At 39.6% G+C, this 19,227-nt stretch overlaps 1 protein-coding gene across 2 annotated transcripts in view; it reads left to right on the top strand.

Moving 5' to 3' along the window:
• Window positions 1–19,227, top strand: part of tln1 (talin 1) — a 98,182-nt gene that overhangs the window by 59,639 nt on the left and 19,316 nt on the right. For both annotated transcript variants that reach the window (XM_086096117.1, XM_086096116.1), the window contains 21 exons: window positions 2,033–2,230; window positions 2,528–2,667; window positions 2,773–2,866; window positions 4,686–4,775; window positions 4,862–4,984; window positions 6,128–6,271; window positions 6,372–6,533; window positions 6,821–6,961; window positions 7,297–7,478; window positions 9,207–9,339; window positions 9,597–9,698; window positions 9,797–9,967; window positions 11,036–11,284; window positions 11,703–11,822; window positions 11,926–12,072; window positions 12,844–13,010; window positions 15,610–15,793; window positions 15,975–16,100; window positions 16,981–17,097; window positions 18,509–18,694; window positions 18,888–18,995. In XM_086096117.1, coding sequence (XP_085952243.1) covers window positions 2,033–2,230; window positions 2,528–2,667; window positions 2,773–2,866; window positions 4,686–4,775; window positions 4,862–4,984; window positions 6,128–6,271; window positions 6,372–6,533; window positions 6,821–6,961; window positions 7,297–7,478; window positions 9,207–9,339; window positions 9,597–9,698; window positions 9,797–9,967; window positions 11,036–11,284; window positions 11,703–11,822; window positions 11,926–12,072; window positions 12,844–13,010; window positions 15,610–15,793; window positions 15,975–16,100; window positions 16,981–17,097; window positions 18,509–18,694; window positions 18,888–18,995 — 3,084 coding nt within the window. The remainder of the gene's footprint in view (window positions 1–2,032; window positions 2,231–2,527; window positions 2,668–2,772; window positions 2,867–4,685; window positions 4,776–4,861; window positions 4,985–6,127; window positions 6,272–6,371; window positions 6,534–6,820; window positions 6,962–7,296; window positions 7,479–9,206; window positions 9,340–9,596; window positions 9,699–9,796; window positions 9,968–11,035; window positions 11,285–11,702; window positions 11,823–11,925; window positions 12,073–12,843; window positions 13,011–15,609; window positions 15,794–15,974; window positions 16,101–16,980; window positions 17,098–18,508; window positions 18,695–18,887; window positions 18,996–19,227) is intronic.

The raw sequence follows: 19,227 nt of genomic DNA, 5'->3' as shown, positions 1-19,227 counted from the left end.
TATTAGACAACAAATTATTTATTTTATTTTATTTAGTAAACACACACATATATCAGTCACAGCCTAACCTATTAATGAAACGGAATAAAAAATGTGAATCAAAGATAAAAAGAAAACATGCAACCTAACTAACTAAGATAAAAAGGGAATCAAAAAGGTAGATGGGGGATAAAGATGGATGCGTTTTGACCTGTCAATCCTTTTATGTTTTAATAAAAGCGTTGCACCAGTAGTATATGGTCAGATTGCAATGAAGGCTCAACTCACGGACTGGTTCAGTCGAACGGGAGAGGTTCAGTCGCACGGAGGAGAGAGAGAGAGACTCGAGCGTCGATCCTTGGTTGAATGCTGGAATGCTGCACCAGGTCTCCGGTTGGTGGCGAGGTGCACGCGCGGCGTGGAGGCCGCGGCAGGTCCTTGGCTGGCGCACGTCCAGCTGAAATGCTGCCTGGGAGTCTCTGGCTGCTGGTCGGTGATGCACGCGCGGCGTGGAGGTCGCGGCAGTTGGTGTGGGCGCTGCGGGGCGCCTCGGGCTCACGGCTGGACAGACTTGCGCGCCTTGGGGATGCGCACGGTGGTTGCGAGTCCTTGCTTAATGCGTGCTTTGGGCGCGCGTGGTGGCTCAAGTCCGGGGCTCAAAGGAAGAAGCCGCGTGGTCACCCTCAGCGACCACGTTTCTAGTGATGATCAGGAAAAGTTCATGGGGCCAGACGTGAGGTGAAGAGCAGGCGGGAGGGAAGAGAGTTCATGGGGCCAGACGTGAGGTGGAGAGAGGGCGGAAGAGAGTTCCTTCGCGCGCTGGCTTTTAAACTGTGTCCCAGGGGGCCGGGCCACCTTCCGTGCGCATGAAGCAGACTTGGTCGACTGAGATAGTATTGGGATAGTATTTGATAAAAAATTTTTTTATCAGAATTGACAAGCCAGATGCTTCATTTATCATTCTGAACACATTTCAAACATTCCCGCGATCATTAAGTTATTGAATCCGCTAAGCTTACTAATTAGCTAAACTTAGGTGGCTACAGAAATTACACACATCATTCATTTGAGATAGACATACAGGTTGTGTAAACAACAGGAGTCACTTGATGTCAGTCCAGTATGTAGAGTCTGTGTATGTCCCGAATGATGTAGACTTCAGATTAATTAGGAGCGGCAAGATTCTTGAGGATAACAGATAGTGACCACTGGAGGGCACTGTTGTACCATATAACTTCCAAGGGGCATTATTTCCCAAAAAAACACATGGCTTATTCCTGTGGATAGACCAGACCATAAAAGATGGTCTGGAGACTGCTTATCAGACAGGCATTCAGGTCTGTCGGAGCTGTGATATGCGTTTCCTGGGGGTTATAAAACGAAATCCAGTCCCTGCTGGAGGGAAACTCAAAGAGTCATTTTTGAACTGAAAACACAGAGTTAAGACACGCACACACATTCCCCAGGGGGAAATGTTTAAAAAGGCAAATAAAATGGAAAAATTGAGGGTGACGGGCAATATTCGTTACATAACGCTGAAATGTATTTATGTGTATGTCTTTATTCTTGTTGAGTCATGAGCACCTGAACTGGGTCCAGTGAGGCCTGAAATTCTTTGCATGTTGTTTTGGGTTCTTTTATGACTACCTGGATAAGTCATTGTTGCATTGTTGGAGTGATTTGGGCCAGTTTTCTCAATTTTTGGATAATGGTTCTTGCCATTCAAATTTCAACACTGACATTGTTTGTTGTTATTGGTTTTGGTTCACTTGATGTATGCCTGTTGAAATCAGGCTACTTCATGTTGAAATCAGGTCACTTCCGGGTCACTTCCTGTTGAAATCGGGTCACTTCATGTTGAAATCAGGTCACTTCCGGGTTACTTCCTGTTTAAATCAGGTCACTTACTGTTGAAAACAGGTCACTTACTGTTGATTTTAGGCAACTTCCGGGTCACTTCCTGTTGAAATTAGGTAATTGGCTATAACTCCATATAAAAACAATATTGTTTTTAAGTTTAACGTTATATTCACAGCTGGCTTCTCCTTTCTAGTTCCCATCTAGTGGAAGGAGTTTCCAGGAGGTTCAAGCTCAGCTGAATGAAGTGGCAGCCAATCTGAACCAGTCAGCCAATGAGGTTGTCCAGGCGTCTCGAGCAACCACCCAAGACCTGGCCAGATCCACCGGCAAGTTCGGACAGGACTTCAGCAATTTCCTGGAGGCTGGCGTTGACATGGCAGGAACATCACAAGTCAGTATATCGGTCCTCATCAGTGCAACAGCAGTCATTTTCATCCTGTATTCCTGCTAAATCGTGGCACTTGAGAGCAAAAAAAAAAAAAAAAAAAGGAACACTAAACTGTGCAATGTAAATCTAGCCCAAGACACCTTTTGACGTCATTAATTCACTTGTAGATATGTCTCCAGATTGACCCAGAACTTTTCACCATAAAATAATACATAAAAAAGATTTCATTCAGAATTCATTAAATTTGTGTTGTATGTGAAATGTGTGGAAAATCTTTGCCTTCTTGCTCACTTTCTCTAGTCTAAAGAGGACAAGACACAAGTTGTTTCCAACTTGAAGACCATCTCAATGTCATCCAGCAAACTACTGCTGTCAGCCAAAGCACTATCTACTGACCCTAACTCTCCCAACCTCAAGAACCAGCTGGCAGCTGCTGCTCGGTACCGTTTGACTTGATCTTTTAGTTTTATGTCCGTTTTTTTTCTTTTCTTTTTTTAACTGCATATACAGTTCTTCTATCTCATTTGTCAACTTTGTGTCCATAGGGCAGTTACAGATAGTATCAACCAGCTCATAACCATGTGCACTCAGCAGGCTCCAGGTCAGAAAGAGTGTGACAATGCCCTCAGAGAGCTGGAGGTACCATCACCAAGCAACTCTACATTTGTTTTCTTGTCTCTTCTGTAGTTTGCGTAATCCTGTTTTCTTCTCAAGTATTACGATTACGAGACACCATAGATCAGGGGTGTTCAAGTTCGGTCCTTGAGAGCCCCTATCCAGCCTGTTTTCCATGTTTCCCTCCTGCAGCACAGCTGAATCTAATGCTCAGCTAATCAGCAAGCTTTGCAGAAGCCTGATAACGATCCTGATCATGAATCAGGTGTGTTAGTGGAGAGAAACATGGAAAACAGGCTGGATAGGGGCTCTCGAGGACCGAACTTGAGCACCCCTGCCATAGATGGTTTGTTTGACAAACAAGTTTACTTCACAAATCCATCAAAGAAAGAACTGATCACAACTATTTGGAAAATGGCAGGAACTTTAAGTACAGTTTGTCACATTCATTAGGCGTCAATTACATTGGTAAATAATTATATACTGCCAATGTAAGGCAAGGCAAGTTTATTTCTATAGCACATTTCATACAAGCGAAGACACAACACCTACAAGCATCAACAAACGCAACAGTTAACAACATTCACAAGCAAAGCAGAGAAAACAAAAGTAACTTACACAAATTGGTAAAATAACATACATTGAATTGAACAAAAACAAATTAGTAGCATTAAAGAAACTTTAAGTTAACTCAAAATTAACGCACTAATTTTGACGCCCTTATTAAAAATATTTAGAGTAATTTAAAGAAATAAGAGTAGTTTTCTCAGATCATTAACAGAAAAATACGATATAAAACGTTTAAAATACCTTAATTAAAGGTATAGGGTGGGTGGGGGGAAGCTAAGTTTTTAACTTAGATTTAAAATCATTTACATTCTCGGTTGCCTTCACTTCTGTTGGCAGCTCATTTTGTTTGTGTGCAGCATTACAGCTAAACGCAGCTTCAACATGTTTACTTTGATCTCTGGGTTCCACTAATTGACCCAAGTCTACAGATCTTAGAGCCCTTCTGGGTTCATATTCAATCAGCATTTCTTGAATATATTCAAGACCCCGACCATTTGATTCATAGACCAGTAGCAGAATTTTGAAATCTATTCTACAGCTGACTGGGAGCCAGTTTAAGTATGGTTAAGTACATTTGACAACCAGCAGTGTCATTTCCATTTATGCGTAGTCAATGAAAATGTGTGCCTTTTGGTGTCATTGTTTTCTTTTCTTAAATTTAGTCTAGTTATGATTAATTGATGCTCGGTATAATTGGCAGTTTAAATGACTGAATTGAATAACAGTATGCTGCAATTGCAAATCTCGTCACTTTTTGTACTAAGTTTTTGAGAGTACAGTTTGAAATGCATGATGGATTTTTAGAATTGCATAAAAGTATTTCCATTAATCCATCTTCCTTACAAGGTTAGAATCAGAAAGTTGAAGATATTTACATACAGTAACGTTTTAGTCTATAATGGAGATTACTTGTAATAAAATATGAGACAACAAAATGCTGCTATCCTTAAGGAAATATCATCAACTCAACTATAACAGTACTAACCTTACAACAAAGTGATTCATCAGCCGTAAACTATTAAAATGTTCCAATTCCTCTTGTAGTTATGAATTATATTTGCAATGTTTATTTCAACACTCATCACAATTCCTTTTCAAGTGTTGCGATGACTGAAAATTGGGAAAATAAAGTCTGTGTATCTAACAAAGAGCGTTAACATTAATTTAATTGATGATGATTATTCATAAGTAGCGGTAGTTATCCTAATATGTGTATTATTTAACACTAGCAACAAATTATAGTGGTGTGCGACAATGTTGCTTGTGTGTGTAGTCAGTGAGGGGGATGCTGGAGAACCCGACAGAAGCCGTCAATGAGCTCTCCTACTTTGACTGTATCGACAGTGTCATGGAAAACTCCAAGGTTGGACATACATCACTGTTGCTGTTTTGTTCAATGGTTTTCTACAACTGTCTTCTGTCTTTCAATCATTTGCTTTATGCTGCAAGATCCTCGGTGAATCTATGGCCGGTATTTCCCACAATGCCAAGAACTCCAACCTGCCGGAGTTTGGTGACTCAGTCAGTTCTGGCTCCAAGGCCCTGTGCGGATTGACTGAAGCTGCAGCACAGGTAAAACTTGGTTGCTGAATCATAATACCATTTAAACCAGGAGTGCACAAATGTATTCTACCAAGGTCCGCATAGAGAACACGTGAAAGACTCACTTTGACATTTGTAACATTTTTGTTTATCAAACTTACTGGGGGGAAAAACTGTGTCCAGTTGTGCTTGAAAGTTTACATACCCTTGTGGTATGTAAACTAATGAGCTCAACTGTAAATGTACACAAGCTAGACTTCACTGAATAACACAAAAATGCTATGAATTGTCACCAAAATTCACATGCGCATCTCTACTCATGTCATCTTCAACTTCTGAAATATCAAAACAATTGCTCCAGTATTTTGGATTTTAGGGCATTAAACCTTTTTATCACCATATAGTGCACTCATAAGTTTACATGCTTTCATTTTTTTTTTCTCTGAGAGAGCTCAGTATTGTTCATTCGGTAATCTTACCGATTCGACATGTCATCATCATTGCTCTCTCTCTCTTTTCTTTTTTTCCCCTTTTTTTTTGTATGTGCGTGAGTATGTGCGGGGGGGGGGGGGGTGCATATGTGCGTGCGTGTGTGTGTGTGGTCATTAATTCACCTAAAACCTATTAAACCCCCCGTAACGAGGCATCGGTGCCAGAGAGAGGCCGGACAGCGGAGCGGCAAGGGCACCCGTGCCCACCCCACCTCGGGCCGCGTGGTAGGGCAGAACACTGGGGGCGGAAGGGGAGATGGGAGCACCGGGAGACGGCGGCACCCCCGAACCCCAGGCCCGTACCTAGTGAAAGCTAACCCTGTTACTGAGTTTGCCAGCTCGCCGACTGACGAACTCTACCCCTACACCGTGGATGTGACCCCACCCAGTGTATATACAAGTGTGTGTTTGTGTGTGTGTGTGTGTGTGGTGCATTAAAATTGGGAGCAGGTGAGATGGAGCACAGGAAAATGATATCCCCCGATCCACCTGCTTTCGGCTTTCATTTTTTTCCTTTGCAGTGTCACTCGTGATGTTCTAATATGGGCCATATATCTCATTAGAGTCGCTAGCCAGTAAAAAAAACAAAAATAAGGTTGTGGGCTGCAATGGCACCCAGGCAGAAACACTTTGAAAGATACTAGAACTGAATTAAACTAATCTGATTTTTTGTTGTATTTAGGCTGCCTATCTGATTGGTGTGTCAGACCCCAACAGTTCAGCAGGTCAGAAGGGTCTGGTGGATCCTGCTCAATTTGCCCGTGCGAACCAGTCAATCCAGATGGCCTGCCAGAACTTGGTGGACCCAGGCTGCACCCAATCACAAGTACAGACTGCTACAACATGACACCAATGACCACTTTCGTGTCTTCATGTTTCAGTTTCATATGACTTCATTGATTTAATCTGACTGTCTCCTTGCATAGGTGCTCTCTGCAGCCACCATTGTTGCCAAACACACTTCTGCACTATGTAATGCTTGCCGCCTGGCTTCCTCTAAAACGCCCAACCCTGTTGCCAAGAGGCAGTTTGTCCAGTCAGCCAAAGAGGTGGCCAACACAACTGCCAACTTAGTCAAGTCAATTAAGGTTTGTAGTATGTTTTATTGTATTACAAATACCCAATAATCGTATGCCATGTCAAATGAGAAAAGCAAACTTATTTCATGAGTGGTAATTTTTAATAGACTGTACTTATTGATCAATAAAAGACACAATAATTGTGTTCCTCTATTGGATATGATTAAAATTAGATCAGTAATTAAAGTTAATTAGGAAGTTTAATCCTGATCCAGATCAAACAGGACCATGATGTCCCCAAAAAAACAAATAAATCTCATTCTTTGCGCACTGTATTTTAATTCATTCCTGTGCAGGCTTTAGATGGGGCTTTCAATCAGGAAAACAGAGAAAAGTGTAAGGCTGCGACTGGTCCCCTGATAGAAGCTGTGGACAACCTAACAGCCTTTGCCTCCAACCCAGAATTTGCCAGTATTCCAGCTCAGATCAGTCCCGAGGTACGTTCACCCAGAAAATTTGAATTTTACATGGATATAGCATAAAATTGCATAATAAACTATTATAATGACCACACACATTTGTTAGTGAATGCCTTTGATTCATATTTACTGTAATCAATTAAAATTCTGTTGAGTTCTTTGACCTTTTTAGTTAATCCTCATTTATTGACGTTAAGTGAACACCTCATATTTGTGTACATTTTGATCTTTAGAAACTACATTCCTAATTGGGATCTTGAGCTGAAAATGTTTGGGAGACCATGCTCTCTATATCAAATCCTCAGAAGCATCAGAATTTTTTGCATCCTTAACTTGACATTGTCTCACCTTAGGGTCATGCTGCCATGGAGCCCATTGTAGCGGCAGCAAAGACCATGTTAGAAAGTTCCACTGGCCTGATCCAGACTGCACGCTCTCTGGCTGTCAATCCCAAAGACCCCCCCAAGTGGTCTGTACTCGCTGGACACTCAAGAACTGTATCTGACTCCATCAAGAAACTCATAACCAACATGAGGTATAATCTCCCACAAGTAGTGCAGCTCTTACCATCTTTGATACCTGAGAAAATGTACTTTCCTATTCAAGATCAGAGAAGTTATTTCTGTACAATTGCAAGAAAAATAGTGCTATTACTGACCTGAACCAAACTGAACTGTGCTGTTATAGTTCGACAATGACAAACAGTGATATTTATAAATCAGGTGCTTTAACAAAAATTACTCATCAGTTCTCTTTCCGACACAGACCTTCTGTCACCTTCTATATGTGGACTAAGAAGGCTGTGGTTTGTTTTTGGCCCCTAGTCTATTACTGGGGCAGCTTTACTATGCTTTTCGGCTCAAGTATAATATTTTTCTGATTTAGTTTTACTGTCTGTGATGTTTTGTTTATAGAATTCTACATTTTTGTCATGTACATCAGATTGTTTTCTTGACAAAAATATTTTTGTCTAAATGAATTGAAGTATGAGTACTAGTAGTAGTATCTGACCTGTTGTGCCCTAACAAAAGGGTTTGCCCCTATCCTAGTTTGTTTTGCTTTTTTTTTGGGCATACTATTTATCACGCTTAAGTATTTCAGCTCATCAAACAAACTTTGATATCACAAGACAAGTAAATGCAGTTTTTAAATGATGACTTTACTATATTTATTACCTTTCTGGACCTACACTCCTACAGTAACTGTTTGTGCCATCTTTGGCAGTAATAACTGCTATCGTGTCTAGACCGCGCCTTAACTTTTTTTTTTGTCATTCAGAGGTGTTCTTGCTGCTATATGTTTTTCTTTGTTTTACTGCTACATAACCCAAGAGCACTTGAACTGACGGCTGCAGAATTTTCTGGTATACCGTAGAATTCATTGTTCATTTAATTACAGATAGGAGCACAGAGGTAGCAAATCCAGGTCCAGAAAGTAAAAACCCTGCTACAGTTTGGCTTTAACCTCAGGTGCTAGTTAGCTAGCTCCCTAGCTAGCTCCGATGGTGCTGGTTTACCTGCTAGGGAGCTAGCTAGCTAGCACCAGGGGCTAAAGCCAAACTGTGGAAGGGTTTTTACTTTCTGGACCTGGATTTGCCAACTCTGCTGGCATGATGTTTTTTTATTTTTTTATTTAATTATTTATTTATTTTTTAAATCAGATGATATGTTGGCAAATGTGAGGTGAGCCGCCTTCTTTTTTTTGTTAGCGGTGGTTTTTGCCTGAAACTGTTCCCATGGCTGCCATTTTTGCCCGGTGACATTGTTATGGTTGAATCATGAATACTGACCTTAATTGAGGCCAGTAAGGCCTGCAGTTATTTGGAATGGTGTTCTAGGTTCTTTAGTCCTCCTGGGTGACTTTTGTGGATAATGACCATAGCTCGCTGGAATCCCAAACTCTTGGAAATGGCTTTGTAACCTCTAGATAGATTTAAATCATTTTGCTTCTTATATGTTCTTGAATTTCTTGTCATGATGCGTTTCTCTTCAAGATCTTTTGCCCTGCTTCACCTTTATCTGACTGGTTCTATTAAGTGATTTCTTGTTTGAGTGGATTCAAACTGGTGACAGTGTACTTGAACTCAGCTTTCCAAAAACTGTGTGAACTTATTTAACGGGTGGAGATTTTTAGGAATCTTTTAAATATTAATGAGAGCATAAAATTAATCAACATTCAGCATAAGGTAACTTGTTGTTACAGACTGAAAACACTCTATTCTCTTCTAATAGTGTAATCTGTCCATCTTAATTGATTCCAACAGGGAAAAGGCTCCTGGCCAGAGGGAGTGTGATGATGCTATTGAGGTTCTGAATGGCTGCATTCGTGAGGTTGACCATGCATCACTTGCTGCCATCAGCCAGCAATTAACACCCCGAGAAGATATCTCCATGGAGGTAAGCACAAATGGAATTTTGTCTGTGACTTACATTCTACTGGTATATTTTGCAGTGCTTGTGATATAAGGATTTAAAATGAAAGGCAAATTAATGTAAATGGTATATTAGGTGTCAAACGTGAACATATTTTTATTTGTGGGTCTGTTTCTATTATTTAATAACAGTTACCGTTTCCAGCTATGGCAACTATTTCAATTTAGTATTGTGACTGTGTTTGATGGTCATAACATCCGTGTATGTGTTGTGTGTTGCAGGCCCTTCATGAGCAGATGGCTGCCTCAGTTCATGAGATTAGCAATTTGATAGATCCAGTTGCTGTGGCTGCTCGCTCTGAAGCCTCCCAGTTGGGCCACAAGGTAAGACAACAGATCTCTACTCAGTTCACGTTTTAGTGACTTATTTTCAGTCTTGGTCCATCTTGCTGTTACATTCCAAAAACTGTGTCTCTCAACAGGTATCTCAAATGGTCAGTTACTTTGAGCCCCTCATAATGGCAGCTATTGGCACGGCGTCGAAGATACTTAGCAGTCAACAGCAGATGGCTGTCTTAGACCAAACTAAAACTCTAACAGAGTCAGCCCTGCAGATGCTCTACACTGCCAAGGAGGCTGGAGGAAACCCCAAGGTACTTTGCCCCTGCTTATCAAAAGTTAGGAATGTAATATCATACGTGGTTCAATACAATACTACTTTTAACATGTTAGTTTGTTTTATATTCTGTGTTTTCAATTAAATAACTATTTTGAAATGTACTTTATAGATACATTTGTATTGAATTGTATTAAATAAAACCTATACATAAAGTGTAGTATGTATTTATGTGTATATGTATCAAACAGTCCGTGCAATTGACAATTTAAAGGGGAAGTCAGCCCCCCCAAAAATTTCTTGACAATATGTTGTATGCAACCCCACCAGTGATATTACTTTAGTGGAGTATGAGTTAAGCAGCAAAATCCAGCAGTTTTTATCAATATCAGAAGGCGGCCATTTTGTCACTTGCTGTCGAGTGAAAATGACATCACAGTTGCTCAGGTCTCAGGTAACAACCAATCACAGCTCAGCTTCAGAAAACAGGTGAGCTGTGATTGGTCGTTGTCTGAGACCTAAGCAACTGTGATGTAATCTTCAGTCAACAGCAAGTGACAAAATGGCCACCCTTGAGATGGATAAAAATGGCTGGATTTTGCTGAATAACTCATATTCCACAAATCAATATTACTTAGAATGTCATGTTTAGACTAGTGAGGTCACATATAACATATTATTGTCAAGAAATGTTTAAGGTTGACTTCCCCTTTAACTCGTTCACTCCCAGCCATTTTCAGTGAAGCAACCCCCTTCGCTCCCGGCTGTTTTACTGGATTTTGACTGCTTTTGCAAGTCCCAATATAGCTAAATTTAATCATTATTCAAATTCCTGTTGAAAACACTGGCAAAAAGAGCTTGTTGCAACATGAACCTGGATAAATATATGCTGCCACCTGCTGGCCGTTTTTTGTAATACCTACCATAAAACCTCTTCATGACAGAAGCCGCATCAAAGCCTTCTGTATGCTCTTGCATAAGAAAACATGAAAAACATATAAATACGTTTTTGGGAGTGAAGGACAAAGTATTAAAAACATATTTACATGTTTTTGGGTTTGAATGAATTAAGCATCATGAAGTCAAATATGAATTCCTTTTCCAGGCAGCTCACATGCAGGAGGCACTGGAGGAGTCTGTGCAGATGATGAAGGAAGCAGTTGATGATTTGGGGGCCACTCTGGCTGAAGCAGCCAGTGCGGCGGGTGCTGTGGGTGGCATGGTGGACTCTATCAATGACGCCATCAATAAGATGGAAGATGCACCTACACTTGAACCTGAGGGCACCTTTGTGGACTACCAAACTACAATGGTGAAGACGGCCAAGGCCATTGCTGTCACTGTGCAGGAGATGGTAAGACTATTTGTGAATATGTAACTGATGGTGTGGTACTTAAAAGGGAAGCTCCGTCTTGTCTCTAATCTATCAGTTGACATGGGAACACTGATTGGTATGCTGCAAAACTGTCAACTACTGTACTATATCATGCTCGGTCTGCCTAAATTCTGATTTTATGTGTACAGTATTTTATTTTGAAAACTTGTTTTAAAGGTACTTTACGAAAACAATAATGATTGACTACCGACTAGGTAGACTTAACTGCACTCTAATTGTGTTTTCATCCACTTGCATATTGCATTTATGAGAAAATCAATGTGTCATTCTCAACTAATTGTGCAATATCAAGAAAGATGAATTTTTCATGTTTGCTTAACATTCAAACTGGGCTGCTAGATCTGGCAACATCTACATGAGTCTCATCTTTTCTTAGGTGACCAAGTCTAACACCAACCCCGATGACCTTGGTGGGCTGGCCAATCAGCTGACTAATGAGTTCGGAAATCTGGCAAATGAAGCCAAATATGCAGCAATAACTGCAGAAAATGATGAGGTATATTATGATCAGCCAAAGCTAGTCATATATATGTATTTTTTCATTTTGACTGCAATTCATGAGTGCAGCAGTTCAACAGTTTTCATTCTTTTTCTTCCAGATTGGTTCTCATATAAAGAAGCAGGTGGGTGAACTGGGTTTTAGCTGCACCAGTCTGGTGACCAAAGCTGGAGCTCTGCAGTGCAGCCCCAATGATTCATTCACCAAGAAGGAACTGATTGAAAGTGCTCGGAAAGTCTCCGAGAAGGTCAGTTTTCCTTGTACTTGTTCTCTGGTCAAGGCCAAATGAGTTTTTACAATAGAAGAAATTTTAAAAAATGGAAGAAATTGAATTTATGTTTATATAGTGGAACTCATACCAGTCATGTACATACAGACAAAGATATACAAAACCAATGAAATAGTTTTGACGTGTGCACAGTTGGAGTCATATGATGATAATGTTAGGACTGGGACTTGCCTGGTTAAAACTTATGGTAAACTTAACTTGACCTTAACTTTGACTTGAAGCACATGACTTGACAACTCTTTCTTCTTTTGAGAGTTGAAAATTATTATTATTATTATTTTAATTTGATTTTTTTAAAGTTTTTAAACGAACAATAATTTATCTTTGTGCCAAAAGAGCACAAAACTTTGCTGTCTGCTCTGATTGGGATTGGCTGCCCTACATACACACACAGGCTCGCTGCTCTCCGTTTATTACGGTCCCCCCCACACACACACATTCTCATCCAATACACACTACCAGCCAGAGAATCCTGAACACCATTTCATGTCATATCATAAATGCAGAGTTGTTACAATACAAACGATTTTGAAGGCTCATGCCTAGCATTTACAAATTGGGTGTTATAACAGTTACGCTAATGTTCCTTTGTAATTATGTTGTGTTTACGACCCTCTATATGTGTATTATACATGTTTTTAACTTAAACATAAAACTTGTAACAGTTATAGTGCATTTTAGGTTCATCCTGAAATGTCAAAAGTTCCAGTAAAATTGGTCTTCTTTTAGGTCTCACATGTGCTGGCAGCACTCCAAGCAGGTAACCGTGGTACCCAGGCTTGCATCACTGCAGCCAGTGCTGTGGCTGGAATCATCGCCGACCTTGACACCACCATCATGTTTGCCACTGCTGGGACACTAAACAGAGAGAATGCAGAGACTTTTGCAGACCACAGGTACATTTCACTACAGAGATACTAAGTCAATGTTTTTCCCTTCTACTGGTTATTATTTATTATTTTTTTTAATCAGTGTTGGGATTTAATTATGAGCAAATTAGAATAAACCAGAAAAAATTGCACCAAAATTTTGAATGTGCCTCCTAAATAAAGCCTGGTTGGAGTTTTCAAATCTTAGAAGATGTTTTTAATCTTTGGCAGACCCCACACATAAAGATACATTAATCAGCCATCAAACAGTTTTGGTCGTTTTGTCTTGGGTGTTCTCAAATAATCTCAACACAGCTCCCCACACACATAAAGATTCTATTCCACCACCGCCCAAGAATCCAGTCTTTCCAGGTGAAGCTCTCGCATCACACGTGACTTCACGTACACGATGACAACTAGACACTTCCAGGTATGCGGCAAAAATCGATTCGGCAATATATCGTGATATTACAGCGTGCAATTCTCGAATCGATTCAATATGCGGCCGAATCGATTTTTAAACATCAATTTTTTATGGAAATATTCCCAAAAAAGTCTTACTTAGGGTTAGGATTTACACATTAAGCATGGAAAAATTTTATATTAATGGACCATTAAACCTTAATATTTTATTTCAGTGCTGTTCAAACATGAAACAGACTGCAACCTGAATTTTCAGATAAATAAATATATTTTCAAACAAATCTTAAAGTGTACATGTACAAGTTTACTGATTAGTATTTTCTAAATTTGAGTTACATTTTTTTTCGCAATAATCAATTTATAGATTCGTATCTGGATTAATCGGTATCAAATCAAATTGTGACCTATGAATCGTGATACGAATCGAATCGCCAGGTACTAGGGAATTCACACCCCTAATATACATATATACACACACACGCATATATATATATCCATCCATCCATTTTCTTAACCGCTTGTCCTCACAAGGGTCACGGGAGGCGCTGGAGCCTATCCCAGCTGGCTTCGGGCAGTGTTTATTGCCCTTTTAAATGGTGCCTCATTTGTAAGAGACATGCATTGTGAGATGAGCAGCAGTTTTACCCATGGAAAATTTGTGAAATCTTCGCTGTTGCTGTTGATCGTTTTGTATTTGGTGGGTTGGATGGTTGACGTTTGATGAAGCAAGACATATTGGCAAATTAACAATGTAATTGCTTGACAATTAGAGCTTCAGTAATGTGTTGAAGTACCATACACAGCCACAACAGCTTTACCTCCTCCACATGCTGCTCATCAGCCCGCTCGCACATTGTTGTGGGATGGCAGCCATTCTTCAACCAGCATTTGTTGTAAGCCAGCCAACATGTTTGTTTTAGTCACAAACAGTACACCCATCTCATCCCCAAGTGTTCAATGGGATTAAGATTAGGACAGCTGGCAGGTCATTCCTTTCTCCCTATTTCCAAATTCTGGAGGTAGTGTCTGATAAAGTCCACTGTCTGGGGTCAAGTGTTGTCGTCTTGGAGGATAAAGGTCGCTTCCAGACTGTAGAGATACGAAACTGACACTGGATGTTGAATCTGATCTTGATATCTCTCTGCATTACAATTGACTCCAAAGATGACGAGCCTTGTTTATCCAATGACGTAGGGGCTGCCCCATACCATCGCACTTCCTTCACCAAAAGATGTTACTCTATCAGTGCACCAATCAGCATCTCTGCAATCTCTGTGTCTTCTCCATACTTTATTATATGTTATTGAAGAAATAATTTACCATACGTAAATGTCCTGAGAACGTTCATCTCTAATTCTTCTCATGACCAAACCATTTCAGATATTATTCCACATAACATTTGATCATGCTGAGGCACTAGTTAGTGGAAGTGCTTCCAGGCCTATAATAAATCAGAAATCTCTTATTTCAGCCAACTATGACAAACCAATTTGTGTCGTCATGAGTAGTTATACAGTACTCTAGTTTTAACAGAACTATTTGAGCAGAAATTTCAGTCACTTAACTGAGTTCTGACTGGATGACACAAAGAGCTTTTCTTGTGTTAAAATAGCCAGGGACTGAAGAGAGGCTTTATATAGGATCATGTGTCATGAAAATGTCTAGCTGCCAATTCTCCAAATTTAGAATGTTCAGTGGGTAATGGGCTTTTTATTGAGGCACAGTATTCATTGCTTTGTTTATACATTCTTCTTTGCTTTTGTGGAGGTACGTATTAAAAAATATAATGACCTAAATGATTTGTTGGACTGAGAGGTTAACAGGAAAAGTGTGAATTTAGTCTTCTATTTTGTTCTCATGTATTTTGCGTTTATGTTAATAATTGTGTATTACATTTAATATGGACTAAAATCAGTATGAGGACTGAGGTGTAGTTTAACAGATGAATCACTTGCGCTCTCTCTATCTCTCGTTGTCTTTCTCTCTCTCTGTGTCTCTCTCCTGTTCACTACCGTTCTCTCTCTCCCTCTCCCTCATTCACAACCGTTCTCTCTCTTTCCCTCTCTCTCCCTCTCCCGCCCTCTCTCTCTCTCTCTCTCTCTGTCGGTCTCTCACTCTCTCTCTCAAAATGTTCTCTATTTATCTTTCATGTCAGTGCCTTTTTAACTTATTTTCTTATTTTTTATTTTTTTTATGTTTACAGAGAATACATCCTGAAGACAGCCAAGGCTTTAGTGGAGGACACCAAGCTCTTAGTATCTGGTGCCGGAGCCAGTCAAGAAAAACTGGCCCAGGCTGCCCAATCTTCTGTGTTCACCATTACCAAATTGGCTGATGTTGTCAAGCTGGGAGCCTCCAGCCTTGGTTCTGAAGATCCAGAGACCCAGGTGTGTGGATGCTTCTCAAGTTAAAAATACTCTTACATTGATCTACATCTGAAGAGGATAATTAGACCAAGTTATTATAAAAGAAACATAACCGTAATGAAAATTTAAGATTAAATAAGACTTAGGAAAAATTAAACATGCGGCTGAGAAAAAGTGTATTTTTTGTTTTACTTTACTCCAGGTGGTCCTTATCAACGCAGTGAAAGATGTGGCTAAAGCTCTGGGCAACCTCATCAGCACCACCAAAGCAGCTGCAGGCAAACCTCATGATGATCCCAGCATGCTTCAGCTTAAGAATTCTGCCAAGGTAAAAGACAAAAGGCACATTCAAACGAGACATGCACAGTCATGAATGTTGAAGTTCACAAGCATGCACTGCTACTCTCTCGCTACATTCTGCTTCACACTCAAAGGCAAGAATGAAAGAAGAGAACTAAAAAAGAGATTTCCATCCTCTCAGGGCCTGGTTTGCACACGTAAAAATGGGCATAAATTGATTGTTTTTACAAATATGTGAAAGCTGATCTACTGAGGTAACTGTGGAAACTTGCTACACAGTTCATTTTGCGCGGTCTAGGTGAACTTTAAGTAAATTAATAAATTTTGCAAGCATAATGTGATTGATCAAAACCAAGACGAATTGTAATGGCTGTCTTTGCGTCACACAAAGCAGTGCCAACGTGGTGTTGGGGAAATGAGAGGCAGTGGCAAAAACCTTTCCACTCATGCAAACAGTTTTCCAATGCTAGAAACTTTATCGCGACATATCGTCTACTCAGCAATACAATTTCTCCTTTCTTTTCGGTCACCATCATTTTTTATTTTATTTTTTTACACCTTTTGTCAGCAGTGCTCACAGTCTATTAGTCAGTAATCATGCAATTTAGTGCTGGCTATTCGGCATCTTAGTAAAAGATCGCAATGTTAGTAATGTGCAACACATTCACCGACAGCGCACGCAATCTATATCAGTGAACATGCAATTTCAACAAAAACGATTTGTGATCCTTATAAATCCCTTATTCCTCAGTGCTGTCAAACTCAATCCAGACAAATTTTGATTCGTTGGTACTGATGTGGACCTGTGTTCATTGGAATGAAATTAAGAGATATTTGGTTACTAGCATTCATGAGCGGTGATTTCTTTCTGCCCTTTTAATCCATATGATAATCTATGTCTGCAACAGGTGATGGTGACTAATGTTACGTCGCTCTTGAAGACGGTAAAGGCTGTTGAGGATGAAGCCACGAAGGGGACCAGAGCTTTGGAGGCCACTATTGAACACATCAGACAGGAGTTGGCGGTTAGTAATGACACTTTTAAAATGGAAAAATTAGGGTTAGGGTTAGTCAGATTTGTCAGTATCTTTTGCGCTTCTGCAGTCTTCTCCCTTAAAACCATAGCTTTAATTAGCTTTCTCCTTAAATATATCCCACCAGACATATTTACCATATGCATGTATGTTTATCATGTTCAATTTTTGCGTTTGTAACAGAACTTGACATCTCAACATAGGCCACAAATTTAGTTTTTTCTACTCAATAACTTTTTTTCCCCATCATTCATCAATGTCAAGAAAGTTATCAGTTTCATTTGAGCTGACATTATTTGCTTTGTTTCAACTTGTGGTACCTCAAGGCTTGAAATAAGCGGTTCACTTATTGGTCACTGGTCATTTGCTCCTCATTAACAAACATTTACTCTCAAAACTACGACTTGAATGTGACAAAAGTACTGTTCTGTCTGTCAGTCACAAATGAAACAAATGAACACTGACTGTTCTCGTCAATTACTTCAAAGAGCCCGCACGTGATTGTAAATTAGTTTCTGCCTGCATGTGCATGGGTGCAAGTGGCGTCTATGAGCACAAGGGAGGGAGGAAGAGAGAGAACGTGATTGTCTGCCAAGAAAAAAAAAACAACAGGAAAATATATTCTATGATAGATGGAGACTGTGTATTGTTGTAGCAATGTCAGTCCCTTTTAAGAGAATCTTTTCCAAACCAGGGCAGATATTTTCCAACAGAAGAAACTGGCTCAGCTCCTCAAAGCTGAGGTACTTAATACTAAATGTATTGTGTATAATGTGTTCCCTCTCACTTTTTGTATTACATATTTTAATTTATATTTTGTTGTACTTTTTGGGAGATTTGGACTTTCACTTTAAATGAGCTTAGCAGAAAAAAGCTTAAATTATTAAAAGTTCGTCTGAAAATAGTTAAGGTTTTTTGTACTTTAAATTATTTTGCAGCTACATATACATCAAATAAAGGAATATTTTTAAATAAATTTTGTCTTATAAAATTACACTAAAGCAGACCTTTTTTTTTTAAAAAAATTAGCTTTACATCTAGACAACAAAATAAAGTTAGCTGCTATACACAATGTGAATGTAAAAAATTTAAAGTATTGATTCTAGAAAAAAAAATAAAGAATTCATTTTGTTGTCACATTTTTGTTTAACAAAACCCTTTGCTCCATCACCTACCAGTTCAGTTTTCTATATTTGCATGTATTTTGTTACAGTTTCATGTCAAATTTAATAGTCAGAGACGGCCACCTCCAAATTTTATATGTAGTAAAAACTCTGCGTGATAATGATTGTAATAGGGAGATTGGATGAGTCGTCATCATCCATCACTATGGATTTCTGGTTTTATAGTGTTCTTTCCATTGTACATACTAATTTAAGCCCATTTGTTGCACGAATGACAGACATTCAGCAGCTCAGACCCGCCGGCAAAGACGACCACACCTGAGGAGTTCATTCGCATGACTAAGGGAATCACCATGGCAACAGCTAAGGCAGTGGCTGCTGGGAACTCATGTCGCCAAGAGGACATCATTGCAACCGCCAACCTCAGCAGAAGGGCCATTGCTGACATGCTACACTCCTGCAAGGTAATTGGAAAACTCATATCGGAGATTTATAAAGTTTGTATCGTTTCACACAGGTGGAAATTGTCTTGTTGAACAATGGATCTGTGAAAGACTTTCTTTAATGTATGTCACTAGTGTATACACTTTGTTGCCCTTTAATCTCTTAATTTTGAACTGTCACTCATTAAAATGTTGATTTCATTTCCCCTTTCAGCAAGCTGCCTACCATACGGAGGTCAATAAGGAGGTCCGGATGAGAGCCCTATGCTATGGAAACGAATGTGCAACAGGATATCTGGGACTTCTGGAGCACGTACTGGTGGTAAGTAAGAATGGGAAACAATTGCCTTGATTCTGTTAAAATTAGAGGGCTAGATTTTTAACTCATTCAATCTCAAAAAGTATAAAAAGATTTTAAAAAACTTTGTCCTTCCCTCCCCAAAACGTGTTTACATGTTTTTTATGTTTTTTTTTATGCAAGAGCATAGACATGAAGAAGTGGCTTAAAGCAATGGTAGTTATTACAAAAACGTCCCGCAGGTGGCAGCAGAGTA

Source organism: Leptonotus elevatus, chromosome 15, assembly GCF_054856555.1.
Source record: "Leptonotus elevatus isolate MCC_2025b chromosome 15, RoL_Lele_1.0, whole genome shotgun sequence".
NCBI lineage: Eukaryota > Metazoa > Chordata > Actinopteri > Syngnathiformes > Syngnathidae > Leptonotus > Leptonotus elevatus.
This window is presented reverse-complemented; position numbering and strand designations above follow the sequence as displayed.